At 39.8% G+C, this 25,488-nt stretch overlaps 1 protein-coding gene across 3 annotated transcripts in view; it reads right to left on the bottom strand.

Annotated features, from left to right (window-relative positions):
- The window catches only part of LOC120558787 (IQ motif and SEC7 domain-containing protein 1-like), a 93,337-nt gene that overhangs the window by 59,024 nt on the left and 8,825 nt on the right, over positions 1-25,488 (bottom strand). For all 3 annotated transcript variants that reach the window (XM_039800035.1, XM_039800042.1, XM_039800043.1), the window contains exons 2-3: positions 17,673-17,702; positions 10,277-10,384 (exon numbers count right to left, since the gene is read on the bottom strand). In XM_039800035.1, coding sequence (XP_039655969.1) covers positions 10,277-10,384; positions 17,673-17,702 — 138 coding nt within the window. The remainder of the gene's footprint in view (positions 1-10,276; positions 10,385-17,672; positions 17,703-25,488) is intronic.

The following is a 25,488-nucleotide window of genomic DNA, read 5'->3' on the forward strand; positions in this document are numbered from 1 at the left end:
AATCAAGGAATATCAGTCTGCCCCTTTTTGTAGGTCTTTTATTTTTATTTTGTAGTAGTATTTTAGAGCTAAAACAATGAATTGATTATAAAGCTTGAGTGATACTAAAGTTTTGATGTTGAACAATCAACGCATCAGTGCTCTCATGGTGAACAAACTATGTAATGTGACATTGTTTCTAAATCACCTTAGACCTAATTTGGCAATTATGTACTGCAATTTCTTTAGCGCCAATACTACAACACCAATATATTCGCAATAAGCTTATATTGGCCGATATATCAGTCTGGCAAAATTTGGTCTGACGGTTTACATAATGAACTGCAAGCAATTATGGCTTTGCCTGGTTGAAAATGCATTGAAACTGTAGCAGAATGTAAATGTTTTTGTCTGACTTGGATTTTTTACCATTTATCAGCATAAACTATGCATTCTGTACTTTGCGGCTGTACTTGCTAAATTCAAATTAAGTTTAATAAAGCTTAGCAGATCAAGAAGCCATTTTCACCTCTTTTACTTACAGTATATTGGCATTTGAGCCATTTCTGCAGCTAATGGAAACTTGAAACTATCCAATTTATAATTCATCTCTTAAAGTAATTTACCTTCTTTCATTTTATGAATACAGTTTCCCTGTTTTAACATTTAGCGCTTTTATGCTTTACATTTAATTTCACTATAATTCCTCCCCCTCTGCTCTGGTGTCTGCAGGCCCAGGTTTTATTACCAGCTGCTGATTGACTGTGCCAGTGAGCAGTGTTGTATGAAGTACTAGAAAGCAATACTTGAGTAAAAGTACAAGTATCGTACTAGAAAAAGACTTTGGTAGAAGTGAAAGTTACCTTTTAGAATATTACTTAAGTAAAAGTCTTAAAGTATCTGATATATACTGTACTTAAGTATCAAAAGTAATTTTCTGATATTTAATGTACTTAAGTATCAAAAGTAAAATTGGTTTTTTTTAAAAGCAAGCGGTTAGAACTTTTATTGTGGCTTTCTTATAGTAAAGCATAAAGCATATTCAGGGACTTTTCAGGCACAATTCTCTTAAGTTCAAAGAACAAACAGCATATGTTTAGAGCTGACATCAATGTACAGAAACATTTCTTGCAACACGGGTGTATGACGTTATCTTCACCACTACCCTGTTCACCGAGTTCACCACTATTGTCGGGGTGGTCGCAGGGCTCAACATAAAAAAAAATCCCCACTGGCCCCAGGGGCCAGTAGATCAGAGTTTTGCTGGCCCCTTCTACATTTTTACTGGCCCTGAAAGAAATATCATAGGTGATATTGGAAAAGGACAAAAAAGCAGGAAAAAAGCTAGCCACTGCCACTGGATGCTGTGCCATTAGCAGCAAAGCTAGACCAGGGGTCATCAACTACATTCAAATAAAGAAAATAAAATTATACCTAATACGCATCATCTTGTCATCTTGATATTTTCACTTTCTTACTAAATTAATGCTATATTTTTTACATTAGTAAGCAAATCACCTAAAAACATGGAAAATCCTTAATGATAACTAGATAGGCTACTTAACTAGAAAATGATCTCAGATTAGTCCTGTATGCCTAATTTGAAATAAGACGATTCTGTTGCTAAATAATACAACTGGCAACATCGTCAACAATGAAGAACGCGTCATTCACGTGCATATTAAGTAGCCACGTGTATTTGTTGTGGCCTTATAATACATCCATAGGTTTACCGCTCCAGCGAGAGGATGGCTCGTTTAGAAATCAGCTACGTTTACAAGAGTTTGTCCAAAGTACGTGCGTTATTGATAAGTATTGACACTTTAATCATGGAGGTTTTATTGTAGGCTACCTACTTACAGTAACGAGTGTAGCGTTAGTTCATCTGCGCCATCGGCGGTAAATAATCCTCGGTAACGTTTCCAGTCAGTAGGCTACATGTGCTGCGTGTAACGCACACACCAGTGACTGTGGCTGCAACCAGCCTGACATACGTTTTTACTGGCCCGGGCGGGCCATCGGGCCATTGCTTATGTCGAGCCTGGTGGTCTACGATAACGGGAGGTCCTCCAGTAGGTGCTCGTGCTTCCATGGTGGTTTGCAACAAACAAGCGCTGAAATAGAGCGCGCGGCGTGCGGAGCGTGCGTAATGCAATCTAGGAGCAGTGATTCGCCAAACCTCCCTTATTGCAGTCGCACACATTTCTTCTAATTTTATTTTTTAGTAACGAGTAACGAAAATGCTTAGTGGAAATATAACTGAGTAAAAGTATACATTTTATCTAGGAAATGTAGTGGAGTAAAAGTGAAAGTTGACATAAATTTAAATAGCGAAGTAAAGTACAGATACGTGAAATTTCTACTTAAGTACAGTAACGAAGTATTTGTACTCCGTTACATTACAACACTGCCAGTGAGCAGTAGCGATAGATCGATTTTATCGGCCGGCCGATACATCGGACCGATATTTGCGTTTTTATGTGTATCAGCATCGGCCGATATGCGGCTGCTGCGTTCACCGATAGTTTTTTCCCTGCATTATTTACAGACAGGCGTCCACAGGCAGCTCTGTGTTGGTGGAGACCATAGACCGTATATAAACTGGACCAACAGATCCCGTTGCTCTGGACGGAGACCAGTGAAGGATATTAGAAGCACTTTTCCGGCGAGCGCTGAGCGTTACTGCGCAGCCTCCAACTGAGAGAGACAACATAGATGTGACGTGAGCAACCTGTCTGAAAGTTGTAAGTCTTCTGGTAGCTGTGCCAAGAGAAACCTCAATCATTACCAATCTTGCAGAGACGGAGAGCGTAGGTATATGTAAGGAGATAACATGGGCACAGTCTAATTATTGCTAACTAAAATGCTAGTTAACATTAGTAATTAAACCTAAACAGCTCATGTAAGTCAAAACTGCCTGCGAGCTTCTCCTGTACTATATGGTAATTCCTCTACTATGAGACAGTAAGTCGCTTGGTTATGACACAATCGTTAGCCTATTTTTACAAGAATGTCTGTTATGGAGCCATAACGTGAGGTACAAGGTAATGGAGCCTTTTATACATTGTCGTGTTTCTTTAGAAATAAACAATGGACAAATAGTCTTTAAACGCTTCAGATGTAAAGTTATTCACTGTCAAAGTGACGTCAAAATGAATGGCAGTCAATGGGATGCTAACGGGAGGTGATCGTTTTGTAGCATCAACATGGCGCCATAAGAGGTTCGAGATCTGAAGCGAAGCTTACCCCCTTGGTGGGGACGCTGCAGTTCACGTGCAGACCATGCACTGCCCCTCCCCCACTAGCAGAGTGCACAGGCTTCCAGCACTATGGCAGTCTTAAATTACAAATCAAGCACTTTATTTCAATGGCTACTTTTCAGGTTTATTTTAGTGCTTTCAAACGATTAAAATATTTAAATTGCGATTAATTGCATTAATGTCATAGTTAACTCGCAATTAATTGCACATTTTTATCTATTCAAATGTCCCTTGATTTCTTTTTGTCCCATTATTTTTTCTCATTTTAATGCACATGGAAAAGTGGATCGGCTTGCTTTGTTTTTTTATTGAAAACAACATTGGCATATACTGTAGTGTTCAATTTCACACTAACATTCTCACTTGGAGCAGTCATTCACAGTAAGTTTGTTCTTAGTTGTGGTATCCATGTGCTTCTGTCTGAAGTCATCCATCGTCGCCTGGCTTTGACGAGGGGGCGGAGAATTCGCATCAGCTGTGTGTTTGGCCATCAAGTGGTATTTCAGACTGGACGTGCTGCGATGATAGCTCAGTTCACAACGACAAAACACACAGATCACTTTGGTCTTGTCAATGGAACCATTTGGCAACGTTTTAAAAGTAAACTTTGCATTCAGAATCTTATTGGCATTAATTTCGGCGTCTCGCACTCGCCATCCACTCAAAACATAACAAAACGTCTTTGGACGGCTCGCAAGCCCAAATAAGTGTGTGCGGCGTGAACGTTAATCTTGCGATTAAAAAAATTGACGCCGTTAAAATGGGTTTACGTTAACGCCATTAATAACGCATTTAACTGACAGCACTAGTTTATTGTTTTCTTAAATTATGTAAATGTGTTGACAAAGGACATTTTGTGATAACCTGATTATAGTCTTATAATATGTCAGCAAGCAATGCATCATCAAGGCTGTTTTGTAGATGTTGATGAAAGGCTTTTACCCTTGCACAGTTAACCATATGCAGTGCACCCATCCATATGATGCACATTGCACACATAATTTGGGTGATATGAATGTAAGATGATTGCAGAAGTGACACTGATCTGTGTTTTTGTTTATTATTTGTAAAGAAATGGCATATGGAGGAAATATTTATTCATAATTCAAATTGAAAGTCCAAAGAGAAATTGAAGGTCCAAAGAGAAAACAAAGCGAGATCAAATTAAAATAATTCCTTTAGTTTCAATAGGGCCTCCGCCGCTATTTTTTTTTTTTTTAATTTTCCATTTGGCTTTGGCTTTTGAATTTAAATTTAGCATTGGCTTTTAATTTTCATTTAATATTTGGCTTTTGAATTTCAATTTAACATTGGCTTTTAATTTTCATTTAATATTTGGCTTTTAATTTTCATTTAATATTTGGCTTTTGAATTTCAATTTAACATTGGCTTTTAATTTTCATTTAATATTTGGCTTTTGAATTTCAATTTAACATTGGCTTTTAATTTGGATTTAATATTTGGCTTTTGAATTTCAATTTAACATTGCCTTTTCATTTGGACTTGACACATGCCAATGTAAATGAGGAGGCGTGGCCCAAAGGCTGGTGGGAGGGTATGAAACAAAAGGGGTGCAGAGGCACCTTATGAACAGCAGGGGGAGCTGACTGCTGAGGATGCAACAACAGTGAAGTTTTCATGTAGTTACTATAATTGGGCCGTGTTAGTGAGGACTAGATTAGGACTGTATTTAAAGCTGATTCTGGTTGTTTTTATTTATCATAACTGCAACCTCTCCTTTTTCTTTCTCTCACTTTTTTCTCCGGGTGGTGCGCGCGGTGTGAGGTGCGTGTCCGCGCTATTCTCCAGCATGTACTCACAACTATCACTCCTGATTGACGGCCTTTTGTACAGCCCGTGTACTTTTTCAGACTTCCAGCTAACAGCGGTGTCTGTGAGCATCACTGGCCGGCCAGCAGGGAGACGATCCCGGCCGCCACCAGCTGGCTGTCCCGTCAGACTGAAGCTTCTGACAACATCGGAGAAAATGTGCAGTTGGCCATCAACGTTTGTAAAACTGTCCATATTCAAACTCTACACAGTTAATTTATCGCATAAAAAAGTCTCAATAGTGAATTTAGTGGTAAAATAGCACCGCGCGCACCACCCGGAGAAAAAAGTGAGAGAAAGAAAAAGGAGAGGTTGCAGTTCGGACGATGACTACCCGGTTGAGATTGTGTGTGTGTGCGTCCTCGAGATCTGACCACACACAAACACACGCAGCAGAGCTACCCACACCCATGTTTCTACAGTTGCTTAATTAAATAAAACATCAAAAGAGAGAAGTTGTCTCCATCTGTGTTTTAAACAGACACACCTGGGACGAAGTTGGGAACCAGAATCAGCTTTAAATACAGTCCTAATCTAGTCCTCACTAACACAGGCCCAATTATAGTAACTACATGAAAACTTCACTGTTGTTGCATGAAATGTCGTTTGTGTTTAGCCTACATCATCATTTTCTATCATGTGAAATAAGAGGCCAAGCCCAGCCTGTTGGCGAAACTGCAGACAGATGCTCCTCAGCAGTCAGCTCCCCCTGCTGTTCATAAGGTGCCTCTGCATCCCTTTTGTTTCATACCCTCCCACCAGCCTTTGGGCCACGCCTCCTCATTTACATTGACATGTGTCAAGTCCAAATGAAAAGGCAATGTTAAATTGAAATTCAAAAGCCCAATATTAAATCCAAATTAAAAGCCAATGTTAAATTGAAATTCAAAAGCCAAATATTAAATGAAAATTAAAAGCCAATGTTAAATTGGAATTCAAAAGCCAAATATTAAATGAAAATTAAAAGCCAATGTTAAATTGAAATTCAAAAGCCAAATATTAAATGAAAATTAAAAGCCAATGTTAAATTGAAATTCAAAAGTCAAAGCCAAATGGAAAATTAAAAAAAAAAATAATATTTTTAAATTTGATCTCGCTTTGTTTTCTCTTTGGACTTTCAATTTCTCTTTGGACTTTCAATTTGAATTATGAATAAATATTTCTTCCATAATGGCAGAGCAGATTCTGAAAACAAATCCAGTGTGGCAGGGTTTACATTTTTATGATGTAAATTGAGGGAGTGAGCTAGTGAGCAGGGCAGGCAAGTTAGAAATGTAAAGACATCAAAGCGATACTTCAATTGCGATTTTCAACCAGTTTTTTTTTATCATTACAAGTATGTGTAAATGAACTATGGTAAATTTCTTTCCATCTTTCCAGATCTCTGTGCTCATCTTCGAGCTCAAAACCGCTACATCGAGGGCTGTTGCTCGAACTACAGATTGTACTTCTGCATGCGGACACAAAGAGTATAGTGGAGGATCGAGAGAGAGAGAGAGAGAGAGAGAGAGAGAGAGAGAGAGAGAGAGAGAGGCCCCTCTCTTTCGCTCTCAAACTCAGACCGAAGTTCACAAACTAAGATTAAACTGTAAAACTAGACAGTGCTGAAGAAATAACACAGATTCTTACTGTTGCCTACTTTCCGCTTAAAATGTTTTCAACTGAAGCATTTATTCCATCTACCATCTAGACCAGTGGTGCCATTGGGGCAAATTGAGATCTTTTTTTTTTTTTTTTTAAGAAAACAATAAATCAGTGGATTAAAAGAAGATTTTATTTTATTTAATGCGCAACAATTTTGATAATGCATTAGTAGTTACAGTTGTTTATTCAAGCAGAAAGTAATATTTGCAGATTTCAGCTTCTCAAATATGAAGTTTTTGCTTTTCTGTGTATTTTAAATTAAATAGCTTTGAGTTTTATACTGTTGGCTCCCACAACTAGTGATGCACATTTTTTCCAATATGTTTTTTTTTTTTTACATTTTCTAGATAACCGTAAATTAACTGGAAATGAAAAGCTAAAACCTTAATGAAGCTTATTCTTCTTTGGCATTCACTGAAAGATGATTTAATCAAGTGCATGTTGGATATAAAACTAAAATGGAAACGGTAAACTCAACAGAACCATATGAAGAACAAGTATCATGTGTGGTCTGTCCTCTATTTTACACAAAACATGTTGTGTAATCACAAAACCTGGTAAAACAAGTTTCCCTTTGTGCTCCAAGCATTTACAGTAGATGAGCTGGCTATCACACTCTGGTAAAGCAAACACAATCAACGGTTTGTGGGCGTATTGTTGTAGTTTTAAAAAGGTATTTTACTCAACACTCTTTCTGCTGATCATCTTAGCAGGCTTAGTGGCAGAATCGTCATAACCAGCAGTCCAACGACTGCATCATTAGCTAACTACATTTACCTCAAATATGCACAAATATTTGAGGAAATAAGCTCACATCTAAGCTATTACATTGCCTGTCTAGCTCTATATCTGATCAAATGCATGTGATTGCTTTTTGCCGTGGCAGGAGGCAGAGAAAAAAGATGCAGACAGCATGAAAGAACAGGTACAGAGTATGAGGAGTACAAACAAGGAAAGAGAGGTAAAGAAAAAACATACAGCAGAAGCAACAATTCAAATGAATCCCTGGGGTATGTTTCTTCTATTACAGTCTAGCAGCCGCTCTGCCTACACTGAACGTGATTGGTTGTCCCCAGAGATCGCTCCAGCTCTGGCATTGAGCATGTTGATGGAGCAAGTCTCTGTGAACACTGCTTCAACACAAAAGTTGCCCCATTAATTCCTCTTACTTTCTTTAACTCTAAAGTATGTAGGAATTACTGAAACACAGGTATTGAAGTGCTGCGAGTCAACCTCCTCTAACTTAGCTACAGCCAGTCAAAAGATAGAATGGCAACTGCAAATGCAGGAGACAATTATGTTGACAATGTTCGCGTTGTCAACAAAAAAGCCACAGTTTGCAAGCTCTGCTATGTGCGTGTACCATATTCTGTGTGTTTACCATTGCACATTAGCCTAGCAGCTAGTGGAGTTTCCTTCTGTTTATAGCTTGATCCTGACAAAATCGCACAGTTGAATTTCAGCCTACATGCATGTTTTGTAGCCTAAACAGAGCACCTTATATTGGTTATATTAGAGAGAGCAACAAGTTAGCGGACTGCCGAGTCGCCCTCTCTGCTCTCTGTCTGCTCAGCTACTAAGACCGCTGTGCTGGCTCGATGGTGTTTTAACCCCAACCAAGACTTCAAGGCAGCGCTGCAACCTTCATCTTCAAGGCACCTAAAGCCCGAGACACACAGCCGATAATCGGCCGTCGGACAGTCTGGCGAGGTCAGTGACTCGAGTCTGTTCGGTGAGTTCCGTGCCGTCGTCCGTCTGAAGGGCCGTCAGCCTTTATTTTGGCCGATATGACATGTTGAATCAGAAGGCAGGCACTGCCGACAGTCAGACTCAAATGACCAATCTGATTGGTAGAGTGCTAACCTGGAAACGAGGAGCGGGATGAGCATGACTAGAGTCTCTCAAAATCTGATGAAAATCTTTTAAACTGACCTTTGTCGATCTGAAATGAAGACAGATTCAGCAACTGCACGGCCTATTTACCGCTTAAAATGTTTTCAGAAACATGTTTCGGTGAACTATTTTAGTACAACATGAGATCGTATTCTGCCGCCATGACAGTCTGTCTTTGAATTTCCAGAGAAACCAGACCAACGTGACGCGTTCGTCCAATCAGCTGCCGGTTTTCATTTTTGGACGACAATACAGATTAGCGCCGCCTGCTGTTATGGAGACGTATTACGTCTCGTCGCTCCGGTGTGTTCCGAGGCACTTTTTTGACCAACTCAGGCAACTGTGACCTTAGAATCGAAAATTTTATGGAATCGAGGATTTGGAGAATCGTAACACCCCTAACAACTAAAAACACTTCCTATAATTAAAGTTTTCTTTAAACTTTTCCAATATGCTCACTGAGAACATCTAAAACAAGTGGAGTGATTCAGCATACTGCAGGGCATGGTACTGCAGCTATCAAATGGCATACCAATTCATTTTCCACTTCCTTCCAATGCCACATAAACACAAAGATCAATCACTCACCGAGAGCCTCACACAGCCCCACTGCTTCAATGGAGAACGATTATACTGGGGAACAGTAATAAAGCAACCATCTGAAATATCAGCAAAATCAAAATGATCAGGTATTTGACCATCATCTTTTGGTAATTAGGGGTTGATTATAGTGTGTCTGTGTTAGCAAACAATGCTGCTGAGCTCGAGAGGAAAACAATCAACCCCTGATCACAGCTATCATCTTGTTTACAGTCATGATCCATTTAACCTATTAGCTTTTAGCTGTGCTTGAAAATTACAGAGCAACAATCACACTGGGACAATCAGAGAGAGCACACCATGTGTGAGGTGTTAATCACAGAGAACTGGCAAATTCCTCATTTCTGCAGCGGTACCATATTCTAAAAACAACCCACAGATGTTCCTACTCATCAGAAAATGTCTGAACACTGCTCCTTAAAAATAGAACATGTCCCCACTATGCACTGGGATTTATTTTTGGGCTGCACATGAGCCACAAGTGGGCTGTGGATTAGGCGCACATTGCTTTTTGATTATGAAGCACACGGCACCAGGAGGCATTTTCTGAAACTCTCTCCAGCCTTTTGAAGCCCCCTAAGTCTGTCCCACTGATGCGGCTGTCTGCTCTCATCTCTCCTTGTTTTTACGGAGGCTCCGAGCTCAGCACAAGCTAATGGGTGAGCAGCGATGAAGGCTCATATACACAGGGATCATATTTCATTAAGACTAAGCCTAATGATCTCCTACAGTGCATTTGGCCACTGAAGTTCCTTGTGCACATCAGGAAAACAACATTGCGGCAATGAAACTGCTGTGTCATAAAAAGCTGATGACTGGAGAACAGCTGCAAAGACTCAAATATTAGGACACAGCAACGTTGTCAAGCTGTCAAGACCAATATATCTGCCACAGAAAGGCTAACCACGAGGGCATCGATATGACCTGCGATGACTTTTAGACATTAACAAGGCAAGAGTAAGAAAAGAAAAATTATTCTGTGTCACAGTGGTGGAAAGTGGTGCTGTGGTACTTATGGGGCAAACATTAAGCATATAAAACACAGTCATAAAAATAGCATCTTACTGTACCCAAAGGAAGCCGACTTCCATTTGCGGCAGGGGACGACTCTTCTGCGGCCTGCAGACACTATACTCCCAGGATTCTCGGTCACTTCGACAGGTAGGGAGGCATGTCTCCTACAGAGGGACAAACAAAACACACATCTCAGACTGTTGACACAGAAGGGTGGATGTAAAAATAACCTTTAAATGTTATATGACTGCTCTACATTAAAATCATCCATTTTCCCTTCAGACATTTTCCACTGGGGGTTTGTGACTTTCATGTTTTTACCTCTGTGGACAGGCTCTTTTAGTGTCATGTAGCAGCACACTTGGCAATATGTAATTTTGTATTGTAACTTCCTCTAAAAGTGCAGTCTTTAAAAGAAGAATGACGTCAAAGGGTCCGAAACATGATTGGTTTTACTTTCAAACCACTAACCGAGTCATATCAGAGTATACACCACAACACACATATATTAATAATGCCCCATCAAAACAATGCTGAGTTGAGCTTGTGAAGCATTAAAATATTCAACTTAAAAGAACAGATAAGTGTGCATTGGCCCATTGACTGCAACTCATATAATGTAGAGTTTATTGCTTATTGATGACTACTTTTGAAGTTTTTTTTAATAGGTCTAATTATGCGTTTCCTGCCCACAGGTAACTTCCATACATTTCAAAGACTTGACATTTGCTTGAGATGCATGCAGGTAACTTATTACAGTGAATAACATGTGTGTTTGATCCATTATCGTTGCATGGCCTACATATGGTGCATTTATGGGACATCCTACAGATCAGAAAAAAACATAATTTCTTCTTGAAGTTAACTAGAGAAATTTGCAATGCCTTTTTAAAATATTATTTCAAATTATCTTTTTAATAAACTATTAGGTTTGTGTGACCTTTTTTTTTTTTTTTTACAAAGTCCTAGTACAAAAAGGTACACTAACTTGTACTTAATTGCAGTTATCCAACTATACTTCCATGTGCACTCATGATTAATGTACTTAAAGACCGCTTTTTTTGATGTACTAACATTGCACTACATGTATTAACGCAGCATAATTAGTACAACTTACATAGAGATAGAAATGAAAAGAAAAGAAAAGGGAAAATTAAACAACCTGGTTGATCAAAGAAAAAGATGAGGTTGCATGGGGTAGGTTTTTTTTTTTTAAGAGTCTGCACAACTTCAAAGTTTGTGCTCGGTGTACTGCAGTTAAAGCGGTTTTGTCCTCTATACTGATCATTGCTCAGGCATTTCTCATCTCCTATCACGGGATACCATTTCCATGGAGTTGTTTCTCTCTCATCTATTGTTTGTTTAGGTTTTCACTGAGCTGGGCAGGTTGTGTCAGACAAGCCAGGCACATTTCTCAGGCATTCAATTTGCACTCAAGAACCAACAGCCTAATCATCTCTCTCTGGGGATGAGGTCTTCATCAAAAACAAAGCAACATCTGGCTCCGTACAGAAAGCCATCAAGCCTGTAACGATAGCCATAGCATAATTTCATTTAGGCATGTACATATGTTGAATGAATAATTGCCAACTGTCCAGTCAAATAAAACCATATGTCAAATGACATTCTGTGAGACTTGATTTGCTCCTTTAATTCACAACCATGCATTTTGTAAATGCATTTGCAGCAACAAATATAAGCATTCTTCATTCTTAAACACAGATTGTACTCTGTATGAAAAATCCATCTGTATGAAAATGCACTGAGGCCCTGAGTAATATCAATGGTTAATTGTGTCATGGCTGCTGCCATTTGCTGCTGTTTCGGTATAATGAATTATTAATTTAAGAAATGCTAATGTCTCTGCTCTGGTGGAGTTGGGAGCTGTGAACCTTGAATTAGTCTGAATGTATCCTCCTGTCTTCTATTAGTTACTGTGATAGCACTGCAGAGTCAAACACTCAGACCTTGTTTCAGAGCTGTCAGTGCAATGACTGATGCACAAACATCAACAATTCATAACAAAATGGCAGGTTTTTTTCCACCGCAGATGAGATGTTCTCAGACTAAAAATCCATGTCCTTCATTGTCTTTGCTTTCCATCACCATACACTGCACACTCACATGCTTTGTTTAAATCCTATGGAGGGAAGCATTTTCAGAACAATGCCTGATTAAGGCCTGAAATCCAGTCTACTCAGTCAAGGACAAAGACAAGCCGACTCGGTGTCCTACCCATCCAAGTTGAGCATCACTCTCCATGGCAACGAGAGATGGTGAAGGAGACAAGAGAAGACGATAGGTTTGTGTGGTCCCTGCGGAGAGCACTGGCTGAGGGGGAGAGACTGCACTAGACCAGCCCTGAAACCCAACACAGTCACCTCTCCTCCCTGCAGACAACTGCCCCTGACATGTACTGTCAGTGCATCAGAGGACCGACCGCCTCTTTTTAGGTTAGATTTCTGTGTGAATTAAGCACAGTTCAGTCCACACATTGTGTGGTTTTAGAAAAATGTCCTGCCTGCAGATAGAAAACTGCAGCTCCATCGCTATTTCAGCGAATGCCTCATCTGTTAGAAGCTAAAGAAGTTGCAAGAGTGCAGTCTCTTTGCTCCCATTTATATTAATTCCTTTGGCATTTTGTTCTGCTTTGTAAATGATCACACACTACTTTTACATCACATGCAATAACCAGATGGCCTGAATTAATGCTTAAATTGATTGGAAACACTTTGATTACTGGTGTTGTTTTGAGACACACTTTGAGAGAGGTTTTGACCTCCACAACAACAGCCCAGCAAAGCTTTATTCTCTTCATTGTCATCTCTACAATAATGGGGAGAGAGGCTTTACAGTAAAATCCCTGCCTCTCTGTTTCCCCAACTCTCTGTGGAGAATTACAGGGAAATAAAAGCTGCAAACCCCGCCAAGACTTTCCGCCAGAATACCTCCAGTAACTCACTATACTGCAGTTCTCTGGCCTTGTTATGCGTCTGAACAAACATGTTCAATAAAAAAAAAAAAAAGACAGAATGTGCAACACTCAGAGGTCCCACAGTCATGGATACATCATTCCAAGCAATACAATTTCCAATTTCAATTAGCCTCTCTGTTTCTCAGCTGCCATCCATCACAATACACCAGCTCACCGGGCACAAGTAAATAGGTATAGATAACAAGAGCACAAATAGACTTTCAAAAACTGTTTACCGGCAGACAAGAGCACTTTCATCCTGCACTCTTATTGCAATTGGTGCAATAAAGTGTCAGACTACACCTCTGCTGTAGGCTTTTGTTGTGTGCTGCTACTGGGTTTATGAAGGAGAGCAGCACAAAAGTGCATCAGCGAGTGGGAGAACATCTTATCATCAGACATTCACTGAAGAACAATCCAATAAAAGCAGGTCACTGAGGCTGTTGAGCGCCTGCCTGCTTGCCTATCTCACCCAGGTTCCAACCACACCTGAATCAAGCCATCCCTTCAGATAACAGAACAGCAGACCAATTAAACACTGCCATGTTGTCATTTCTCTCTCATTAGCCACGGCGTGCGTATGAGAATAATCCCCTCATCACCGTCAGGGCCAATCATTCTACACACACACACACACACACACACACACACACACACACACACACACACACACACACACACACACACACACACACACACACACACACACACACACACACACACACACACACACACACACACACACACACACTTTTATAAAACCAGTGCGAAGAAATCCTTCGGGAGCATGGCTTATTTATTTATAGCGCCTGTGCCAAGTTCAGCGGCTTTTTCATTATTAATGATAATGAAACCTACCAAGCCATGTAACACACAACATTTTAAACAGCCAGGCACTTGTGTCATGGTGTGGCATATTAACAGGGTGAGAGATGTAAGTGACTGTAGGTCTGCTGTGTGTTGTCAGCAGAGTGCTGTGTTGGCAGTTGTAGTGACTTTAAACAGCTCTGAGCTCTGATACAAAAGGGAACTCGGAGCCAAGATAAATCATGTGACTGATACAGAAATTGCCAGCAATGGTCACAGTAATTTGAAAACTGGCTGCTGCTTCACTTTAAAGAGATGCTACTGAATAATTACACTGAGATACTTATACTATATCTGTCGGGAAAGCATTAGACGCAGCAGCATAAAGAATGTTTCACTGAGGCCAACTGCTTTATTGTCTATAGGGAGGAGTGTAGTGGAGCTCTATCAATATGGAGAAGAAATATCAAAATCCTAAAATTGCAACTTGAACTTAAAAGAGGGGCATTCAAACCACATAAATTAAGTCAAATATCTCCGCTAAAGATTCAGTTGTATTTAATTTTCAACATTAAGTATTACGTGGTGATTAAATTTCACAATCAGGCATTCAGTTGATGGAGATTCAAATCCGTACAACCTTTTGTAAGCATGTAAGATATGTATGTATGTAAGATAGATATGTATGCATGTATGTAAGATAGATATGTATGCATGTATGTAAGATAGATATGTATGTATGTATGTATGTATGTATGTATGTATGTATGTATGTATGTATGTATGTATGTATGTATGTATGTATGTATGTATGTATGTATGTATGTATGTATGTATGTACCTCTTTACTTCCATAATTAACTACATAACACAGTGTTGGAGTAGGAGCAAAATTCATTCATACATAGGACAAGCAGCACTTATTCGGGTCATTAATATAGTATTACTTAAATGCCAATGAGCCTGTTTTCTATAGAATGTTGTGAACATGTTAATGAACACAGCTTCATAGTGGAACCTTTTTGCTGATCTACATTGAGACGTTACAACAGCTCTCACTTAGTGTACCACCTTGTCTTGTGTCCCAGAGTGCCATATACTCCAAATAATCATTGACAAATTAACAATTAATTCATTTATTAACTTTTAATTAAAATGTTGATTTACAAAAACATAACCCTTTATTTTAATATGTAAAGGCTAATAACATTTATTTGTGAGAGTGACTTTAAAATCCACTATTTGATTTTTGATAACTATTACCTATAACGTTTAATACATGTAGGGGTAACAGCAGATCAGTCCATGGGGACTTGGTTTGGGAACCGGAGATTGGCCGTTTCAAGTCCCGCGCGGACCACCAAGTACGGAGCTTGGACTGGTAGCTAGAGAGGTGTCAGTTCACCTCCTGGCCACTGCTGAGGTGCCATTAAGCAAGGAACCCCTAACTGCTCACAGGGCGTATTCCCATGTATATTTCGGGCCAATGTTTGTGTTTACATAACATGGAGTGAAACAAATGAATATACCCCTGGGGATTAATAAAGTTCTTCTTGTTCTTCTAGTTATTTATTGTAATTATTGGACTGATTTATTTGTGAAATCTTTTATTCAACATCATTTATTTTGTCCAATGTGTGTTTTTGGATTAAGTGCTTTGAAAATTGGTCTGTTTATTGATGAATTCATTCATCCACTTGTAAAGTCTTTCATTATTCCCTTGTTTATTGTCAAATTACATATTACATTTAATACACTGTTTTACAATCAGTGTCGGTCCTTCATAAAACACCCTGTGCAATAAAGTCCAATTTACAGCCTTGCTATCTCCAAGGAGATGTGTCAAATGTTCAACAGCTTAACATAAATGCAGTATCACCAACTGCACCTGACATAGGAGATGAGCTGCTCTTTGAGCTTTTTACTAATTTGCAGGATCAGTGCCATCACATCTCTTGCTCAAAGCTGAGCAGAAGCCTGCAATTACTTTAATTCAGAAATATCATGGCTTTTGCATCCAACCCATGTATGCAGCTGCCAAACAAGTCACATGATTCAAAATGTGCTGGTAGAGATGTGCACATTAAGATTGAACCTCAGCTTATACAGTAGCCCAAAAAACCGTCTTAGCATGCCAGCTTCATATTAATAAATGGAAGATTCTAGAAACCATGGCCAAATTCATAACTAAGAACGATATGCAGAGGCCCGCTGCCATTTGAGAGGTTTCCAACCACATCAAAGCATCAATTTGGTGAGATGGGATTGTTTGCATCTGAAGCCTGGCTGTTGATTTCCACTTCTATGCTTTTAGATTCTACCATCAGCAGTAGCAATAGCGAGATATGGAGAAAATATGTTTCATGATAACAAAGAGGACCTTCTGGTATTAATATACAACATCTGTTTAGCTATGGAAAACCATTTCCCCAGTTAAGGTTCATTACACCGGACTGTAAACTAACACTTTTTTGTTTTGGAACATGTTTCCAAGTAAATATGTGCTGCCAGTTTAATATGATCAATAACTCAAAAACAGAGCGCTGCATAGTGAATGCCAGTGATGGCAGTGGAACTGATTGCTTGCTCTTTACAGAGATGTGTGTGCTTAAGGAACTAAATTCTCCATTCTGAAACACTTCATGACTCTCTTCAAATAACATTCATTACAGCATACATATATTTTAAATGTGATATATATATTGGGCAACCTACCTAAAACAAACTATTATTAAACTGATGAGATATTTTTATTCAACTGATTTTATACAGTACATATTACATTTTGATGTAACCTATTTTCTACAAGGAGTTTTTCCTTTCCTTTGGTACTCTACCATCGGGCATACTATGGAGTGGCAGACAAACTTCACATGCACATCTCTCACTCTTGCGTGCACAAACACATTTACTGCAATGCTACAAAGGCTGGCACACATCTCCAGTTTGCAGCCCACTGGATTTGCTTCAAATTTGTGATAGGACATTAAGAGCAGAAGAAAAGAGGCCTGGGGAGCACAGGCAGTCGAGCACCCAAGGAAATAACAGACTTGGCCTGGAAAATGTTCACGTAAACACGGGACAGGCTCCGTTACACGCTGCTCAACTTGTCTAGACACTGGTGGCTGCTTAATACACAGCTACAGAGGCGAAGGAAGAGGCTGTTTGGATCCCACAGCGAGGCATCCCTAAAGAGAGAAGCTGCAGATAAGGAGTGCGTTTACCATTGAGAGAAGCGCCTCTACTCTCTACATGCAAGCCATATTTCTTAGCTGTGTTCACAGCAATGATGGATTCCCGTTACAGTTTTAAATCAGCCCAAATCTTAACTCAGCGGAGACACCGCTACAAATCTATAGCCATTAAGGTTAACACAGCGAACAAGCTAACAACAGAATGTGACCTTGGATTGCACTTTACATAAAATGTCGTCATTTCCTCCGTTCTGTTATATCCACAAATCAATAACAGCACCATCCCTCGCTCTGGCTAGCACCACAATGCCAGGATTTTCAGCTTTACACACTCAAATGACAAGACTTATACGTATAACACCATGTCTTCCTCAAAGCCAAAGCATGATTTAGAAGTGTATTAAGAGAGAATATATTCACAAAATTCAGGCAGATGTACAATCCTGAGCAGATGAAGATAGAGAGACATTGACATACCTGACCATTCTGGAAGAGTCACATTCAGACCTAGAAGACAGAAAAACACAGGTTCATCAATTTTGTTGACTAGGTAGAAACAAGAATGCTGCAGTATGTCAGTAATGGGGCTAAAGACATGTACAGTAACAAAACGCCTCATTGACCACCATCACTTGATTCTGCAACTTCATTACAGCAGCCAAGTTTTGCTATCTGGCGATGAGGGATGCGGCACTTTTGAACAGATGGATCCGGCATCCTTAGAAATGACCACTTTAAATTCCAGGTACAACTTAGTGACATTCACAAAATTATACATTGATATTCCACTGGGTGAGTAAAAAATGTCTCCACTGGCAATGCAGTGCTTATTATAAATGCAGCATCTTGCCTCGTATTGGATTTAGTGGAGTTCCTGTCATTGTGCCCCCTTGTTTAGGAAAACAAGGGTGGACAAAACCTTAAAAACACCTCATGGTCAAAACATTTCTTTTGAATATATCTTTTACACATAATATGTGTCACAGTAGATTAATCACAGGCGTAAATAACAAAATAAATGATGGCTGATAGCTTCCATTTAGCTGCTTCAGTTTCAGCGTCCTGTAGAGTTTAGAAGTGAGAGGAGCTATTCTGGGAGGCCCTTGTTCTGGAAGTAAAACTCAATTTTAGGTGATACGTAATTGCATAGGAGCACTTCAACAGCTTGAAACTCTCTTCATTGGTACAAAAAGAAAAATACCTGGTTTATTTTCTATAAAAAGTCGACGCTCTAAGTCTGTGTACATAAAAGGAAGAAGTCAACTCCAACTCCCAAAGTGCATTTCAGCAACAAAAATCCACTCATCAGGCTTAAAATTTGGTTATGTGGGCTGTCAACACCGTTTGGAAGCTAAAGATTAAACTGATAACACAATCTCAATCTAAATCTATTCACTTCACTTTATGCAATTTAGAAATAGACTGCAGTAAATGGCATTCACACGGCAAAGGAAGTAGTCTTTACACCAGAGAAATAAAATGTAGGTCGTTCTGTGAACCATAGCACTAAGGGGCAATAAAGCTACTGCATGGCTGCATCAGGGCAAATTTATGAGCCCCCTTGTCGCCTTTTTTCACCTTTTACATGGATAAACCAATTAGATATTGTGGTGTAAAGACAGTAGAGTGACTGACTGCAAAGGTTCTTCTCAGAAGGGTACTGTACTGTACATTTTGTTGGGTTGGCTTAAAGAAATCATGATCCTCTCTGTATAATGCTGTGTCTAATTCTCTGTTGGGCTGAGTGATTTCTTTCCTCCTATCTCATAACTCTGAGTTACTTCACTTGTTTGTTTTTCTATTCTGTATGCCGTGCACCTTTCTCTTCACTCCAGAATCTCTTGCGTTACTTAAACATCTGCTTCCTATCGTCGGGTTGATCAGCAAAGACGTCCAGGCATCCTTTAATCATTCCATAAAGCACAGAACAAACTTGATACTGCTGTTTTTGTTTCATTAGAGCAAACCCCATTACAACTGTGGAATTAGGTTGAGGTGAAAACTAGAGCTGGGTCAATATAATGCAGTGGTAGGATGAGATTCATTGACACACATGCTGCAGTCCAGATCCAATGGCAATTACTGAAGCTATTGATTGCTGTGTATACAATTCATCACTGAAAAAAAATCATCAGACCAAAAGCATTTTTCACAAATGTTTTGCTGAATGATATGTCCATCTTTTACACTGATTGCACCCAGCCAGACAGAAGAAACATTCTCAGAACAAACCTGGGCCATGTTCAGGCCCGACAAAACGTAGCAACAAGCTTTTTAAAAAAACTGAAACGGGGGTGTGTTGAGCACCCTGTTGTGTGCGCAACCGCTGTGCCTTTTATTACCACGGGTTTACAGACACGTCTCTGCTGATTGGGTATTACCTGTGACACAGCCAATAAACGAGACACACCCACCAAAGGAGAGGAAACATATCTCAAAGCTGTTGCACACCGTTTGACACTGTTTCGAGGAAACATGTCATTTTGAGATTGGACGTGCACCAGGACAATGAAGAAGTGGTCAGAACCCTGGACAGCTCCTCTGTCCTGCAGAAAGGCCTATTACAAACTACTACTACTACTACTACTACTACTGCTACTACTACAACTACTACAACACAAATCCTGATCTGGGTCATGCCTAGATTGTTAGTTTAGTACATTCTGCAAGACTGTCATACTGTACAGAGAACAGATGGACACAGTGTGAGGTGTCATCAGTCATTCTGTATTCAAGCGGGAACTTCATCCCTTAATGCACTTGATTTCTGAGCCACAGGCTTGTTAAGTAAGGGCTGTACAGGCATACTTGCATTTATCTTCTCCTTTTCATGAAATTTGTAATAACTCTTTTTACCTTGTTACCTCTTTGAGCGAAACGGAATCGATAGAGCTCAGTCTGAACCACTAGGAGTTGTACTATTTGGATTTGAGCCAAATTGCTACACTTATGGTATAACTTTAGAACACAGTGGGTTAAGACAAAGTGGAACAGCTCTTTCAGAATGTATGGCTTTAAGAGACGGGCACATTGATGAAGTTTTCATTAATTTTGCTTTCAGTGTAGACAGCTCATTTGTCTAGTCATGAATGAATGAATTACACATTTTACTGCATTTTCAAAGCAGAATTTATCATCCTAATAATGATGGAAATGTTGATAGACTGGAAGTTAGCATGTAAGTTAAACTGTTTTTCTTCTGCACCGCACAGAACCACTGGCTACTGAGGTTCTTCCAGGTGCATTCCCAAAGCCTTTTAACTAATGCGTGAAATGCCAAATCCCATTGAAAGTATCATTCCACAGGAAGGCCTCCACAAGTTGTGACCTCCCACGGTGGTCCACAGAGGAGCCTAATCTCAGTGGTAGAATTAAAACTTCAACCCAGCTGCTTCCTTAAACCAAATCTTACACTGCTGTATTTACAGTCATGTCAGGGTCGTTAACCTGCCCTTTAACTCACTCTGTTTAACTGTGTGGGTGTCCCTTGCATGGCATACATTTGTGCCCTTTTTTCCTTGCGGCTCTGTTGCAATGAGGACAGCCTGTTTCCTGTTGTGAGGGAGGAAACAGACAGAGGGCACACCCGGCGTAAAAAAATGCTGACTCAGAGTTTATCAATCTGCCTTTCTGCAAGAGTAAGTGCAACTGGACACGACTGCAGAAATGCACTAGTCTGCTCATTTAATCATAGCTCCCTGCCTGGCTTCAAATGAACTGGGGCATCATATACTGTAGACCACACATCTGCAATGATTCACACAGCAACATCTCGCTGCCAATGCATCCCTGTTTTTTGTGTGTCCATATCTTATTCTTAGAACAATCATTTCTGTATTTTCAAATACAGTACCATGTATCATAAAGGCTTGGATACTTTCCTTTTTACTTTTCTCGCCTCTTTCAGAAAAAGCTCCAATGCAATTATAAACCCATTATTTGTTTTTCGCTTTAAAATATTGAGTAGGGTTAAACCTTGAAGAAATAGCTTCTGGCGCTTCATCACATTACCGCCCTTATAGTGGCAACAAGAAAAAAGGCAATAAAGGAAATACATGTGGCAATTTCCTTTACTAAACTCAGAAGAAAATCAGAGGCAATTAATGGTTTGTCCAAGGTGTGTGATTGGTGATATGCTGTGAAGGTTTTTGTACGTGTAATGCGGATCATATTGCATGCAAAACATTGCTGTGTTACACGTTCCTCTTGTTATTTTACATTCCTTTTTCCTAATATTTTGCATATCAGGACACCCAGCCCTAACTTCATCTTTGACTATGCTGGGAGAAGCTAACAGCAGGAATTCTATTATGAACAAGTCCTTAACTGAACTGCTTAGATAAGAGTTATTTCCAAAGTGACCCAAACAGTTATTGGGTTTACTGAATATACTGTGTAATTCGGCGGCAACCGTGACAGCCATGAAACGCTTCAAGCTTCAGAAAACAAACCCCTCCAAGCTGTGATGAAAAAGAATAAATCACATCTGGAGTAACACTGAATTTAGAATTTTTTTTACTGGAAACAGAACAGCATTTCTCGCAATTTTGTGGCTCTGGCCTCAATTCATAACAATGTCACCAAGTGATCAATGACTTGAACCTGCGGTCTGCTATAACAGCTCATTCACACGGACAGGTTCCAAAGAGGAACACTGTGAAGCTTGACATTCCCGTGTGGTATTTCATAGGTATTGTCAATATTTTATAAGATCAGTTTTTCTCAAAAAGAACATTGCAGTCGAGATAAAAGGACGTTTCAGCATTTGCTGTAGATTTTGCTCTTGCTTGTCTGATGAGGGGCGTGCATGTGTGCCTTGATGTCTGCTTCCCTTTGGTTTAGGACAGTTTCTCAGTCCAGTACATAAATTAAAGGCATTCATCATGGGTTAGGCTCCTCGGTGCACCACATACTTGTGCCGTTCATAATACTGAGAGCTAAATGATCTGTATTAATCAGCAACAAATTACAGGCAGAAATATGTCTGGCTAAGCAGATCTAATGAGTCAGTCCAGTCCTCTGTAGTGGTCTGCTTCTCATGGTGCTGTCAAATTATGTATCTCTAAGGAGTTAGTGGTGCGTGACCCTCACTGGCTGTCTGCCCGCCCCCAAACACACACACACACACACACACACACACACACACACACACACACACACACACACACACACACACACACACACACACACACACACACACACACACACACACACACACACACACACACACACAAGCCTGCACTTTCTTCTTTCTTGAATCTAGCAAACACCTGACCTAACACAGAGAGCTGGATACAAAATAACTTTAACTCTGTCTACATTCCTGAACATATTGCTTGGATTTAGATCAGCCTTCAGAATCCCCAGGATTACACAAACAAAAACTGCACACTGGCAGCCAGAGTGGAAACAAGCAGGTTATAGTCCAACACCTAAAAATGGAAACAATGGAAACTGTTGAATCGGCAAGTCACTCACTCAGCCAATATAGACTATGACTATGTTGTAGAGTATGTAAAAAAAAAAAAAATAATATAATAATATATATATATAAATAAAATATTATTATTATATTATTTATTTTTTTTTGTCAAAAGGCCCAGCCAGCTGTGAAAGTCCGTGTTTGACTTCTACCTGTGATGACAAAGAAGATGTGTGAGCAGTAGCCTCTCATCTGTGTTTAGCTGTTGATTCAGCCTTCACCTTTTCCACGAGACACACACACACACACACACACACACACACACACACACACACACACACACACACACACACACACACACACACACACACACACACACACACACACACACACACACACACACACACACACACACACACACACACACACACACACACACACACACACACACACACACACACACACACACACAAACTAGTGGCAGCCTTTCAAACAGCTCTCCACAGGTACTATGCTACAAATTGCCTTCGATTCAGCTGCTGCATCAGCTGAATTTGACAGCTGCAAGGCGGATAATTGGTTCAACTGTGAAGAAATGAAGAATGAACAAGCGGCCGTACTTTGGCCCTGTGGCCCCCTAAGTGTGCTGCTTTAGTGTTGATCACAGTTTGTAATGAGAATAGAGGGTAGAAAGAGATTTGAAGACTCAGCTAGCTAGAAGTAAAAAGGGTGTAAAGTAAATAAAGTGTGCATTATATATACAGAATACATTTAAGAGTGAAGACTCTATTGGATTTTTCCCACAAACTGACAAAATAGGAAAATTGAAAAGTAGTGTTAGTTAGTGTTATATGTATCACAGAAAGTTGTGTTTGTTTTCTTTCTGAGAACAAACTACAACAACGTTAACATGTCATTGTAATGGCAAATTCTAGCACTTAGCATTATAGCAATGTAAGAAAGAACACAGCTTTTTATTACAGTCTATACTATTCTTTTAATTAGCTAATAGAATAGTTCATTTTAAATACGTTTTATACCCAGAGTTGAGAAGATTGATACCACTCTCATGTTGGTTCCCTAAATATAAAAATATCACTTGCAACCGGCTAGCTTAACTTAGCATAAAGACTAGAAACAGTTAAGACTTGTTTTGTCGGTAGCAAAGGCCGCCTACCAGCACCTCTTAAACTCAGTGTGTTATATATTGTTTATTTGTTTCGTTACACAAACAGACATGTAAAAATGACAAGCTGTGTTTTACGCTCAGCTAAGCTAACTGGCTGCTGCTGCTGGCTGTAGCAGCATCTTTAACAATAGCCTACCTTCCTTGTGCAGTTTTCACAGAGTTTCTCTTCAAATTAAGTTTCTCACCAAACTCGCCATATTGTGTGGGTCTAACAAACCTATTGAATGCATTGTTTTCCTCATAAAATATTTGCAAAGACGATTTTTTATATCTTTCTGAAGCCTGCATTGTTTACATCCATGTTAACTAGATAGCATCCTCTAGCTAGCAAAAAAAAAAAAGGGGGGTGCACTCATTAAAGCATGATTCCATAGTGCTACTAGTGGTCAAAAACTCCCCAGGGTACCTTTAAAGCTGCTTACACATATAGCCGACGGCCGACCGTTGACAGAAAAGCCAGTCGAAATGATCAGTCTCCCTGTGTTGGTCCAAAAAGTGCCACAGAACACACCAAAAAGACGAGACGAGACGAGACGTAATAAATCTCTATAACAGCAGGCAGCGCTAATCTGTATTGTTGCCCAGGAAATGAAAACCGGCAGCTGATTGGACGAACGCGTCACATGGGTTTGTTTTTTCCGGAAATTCAAAGCCAGACTGTCATGGCGGCCGTTCAGAATACGATCTCATATTGTACTAAAACAGTTCACTGAAACATGTTTCTGAGAACATTTTAAGCGAGAAATAGGCCGTACAGTTGCTGAATCGGTCTTCATTTCAGCTCAACAAAGGTCAGTTTAAAAGGTTTTCGTCAGATTTTGAGAGACTCCATTAACCTCATTCCGCTCCCCATTTCCGGGTGAGTCCCGACTGCCCTGCCAGCGACTGCACATGTCAGGTCGGCCAAAATGAACGCCGACAGCCCCCCAGACTGACGACGGCACGGGACACACCGAACAGATTCGAGTCACTGACCTCGCCAGACTGCCTAACGGCCGATAATCGGCCTGGTGTGTCCCGGCTATAAGTCTCATTTTGATGCAAATCAGACTCAACTATATTTGGTTGACACTGAAATGAAAACCACGTAGATTTAACTGAATCTATAATAGCTTAACACAAATGGCAGATAGGGACTTTAGTTGAAGCCATATGTATAGTATGTGGTTGTTTGTCCCTCAAGTTCCTATTTGCAGATCATACAGGCAGAATGCAAATGAGGCACAAGGCTCTTCTTTCACACCACGTTGATTTCTTTCTATCTTAGAATTAGGAATCTGAGAGTGATCACAATCTAAAAGTCTAATGTTTTTTTTTAAATAGACGCCTGAAATGAGGCCACATTATCCAGCACATGGACACCCACAATGGAATTTAAAAACAGTATTATCAAATGTCAAAGGAAATAATAGCAGGATTTAACTTGCTTGTTAAAAGTTAAATCAAAGTGAGGCAGTGGTACAGAAGTGAATTTGGTGATTTAAACATAACATGGTTGCCTGACTCACACTAAGCTTTACCATCCGACTGCCCTTGGTGTGGCCTTTACCAGTAACACCATCAGATAGAGGTTAACAGTGCTCGTTAAAGTCATCATTATCTTTTCTTGTGGGACAACCAGCTACATCAATGGACACAAACCAACCTTAACTCTGTCTTAACAGGCCTGATTGAGGGAACAA

The sequence above is a fragment of the Perca fluviatilis genome, chromosome 5 (genome assembly GCF_010015445.1).
Source record: "Perca fluviatilis chromosome 5, GENO_Pfluv_1.0, whole genome shotgun sequence".
In the NCBI taxonomy this organism is placed as follows: domain Eukaryota; kingdom Metazoa; phylum Chordata; class Actinopteri; order Perciformes; family Percidae; genus Perca; species Perca fluviatilis.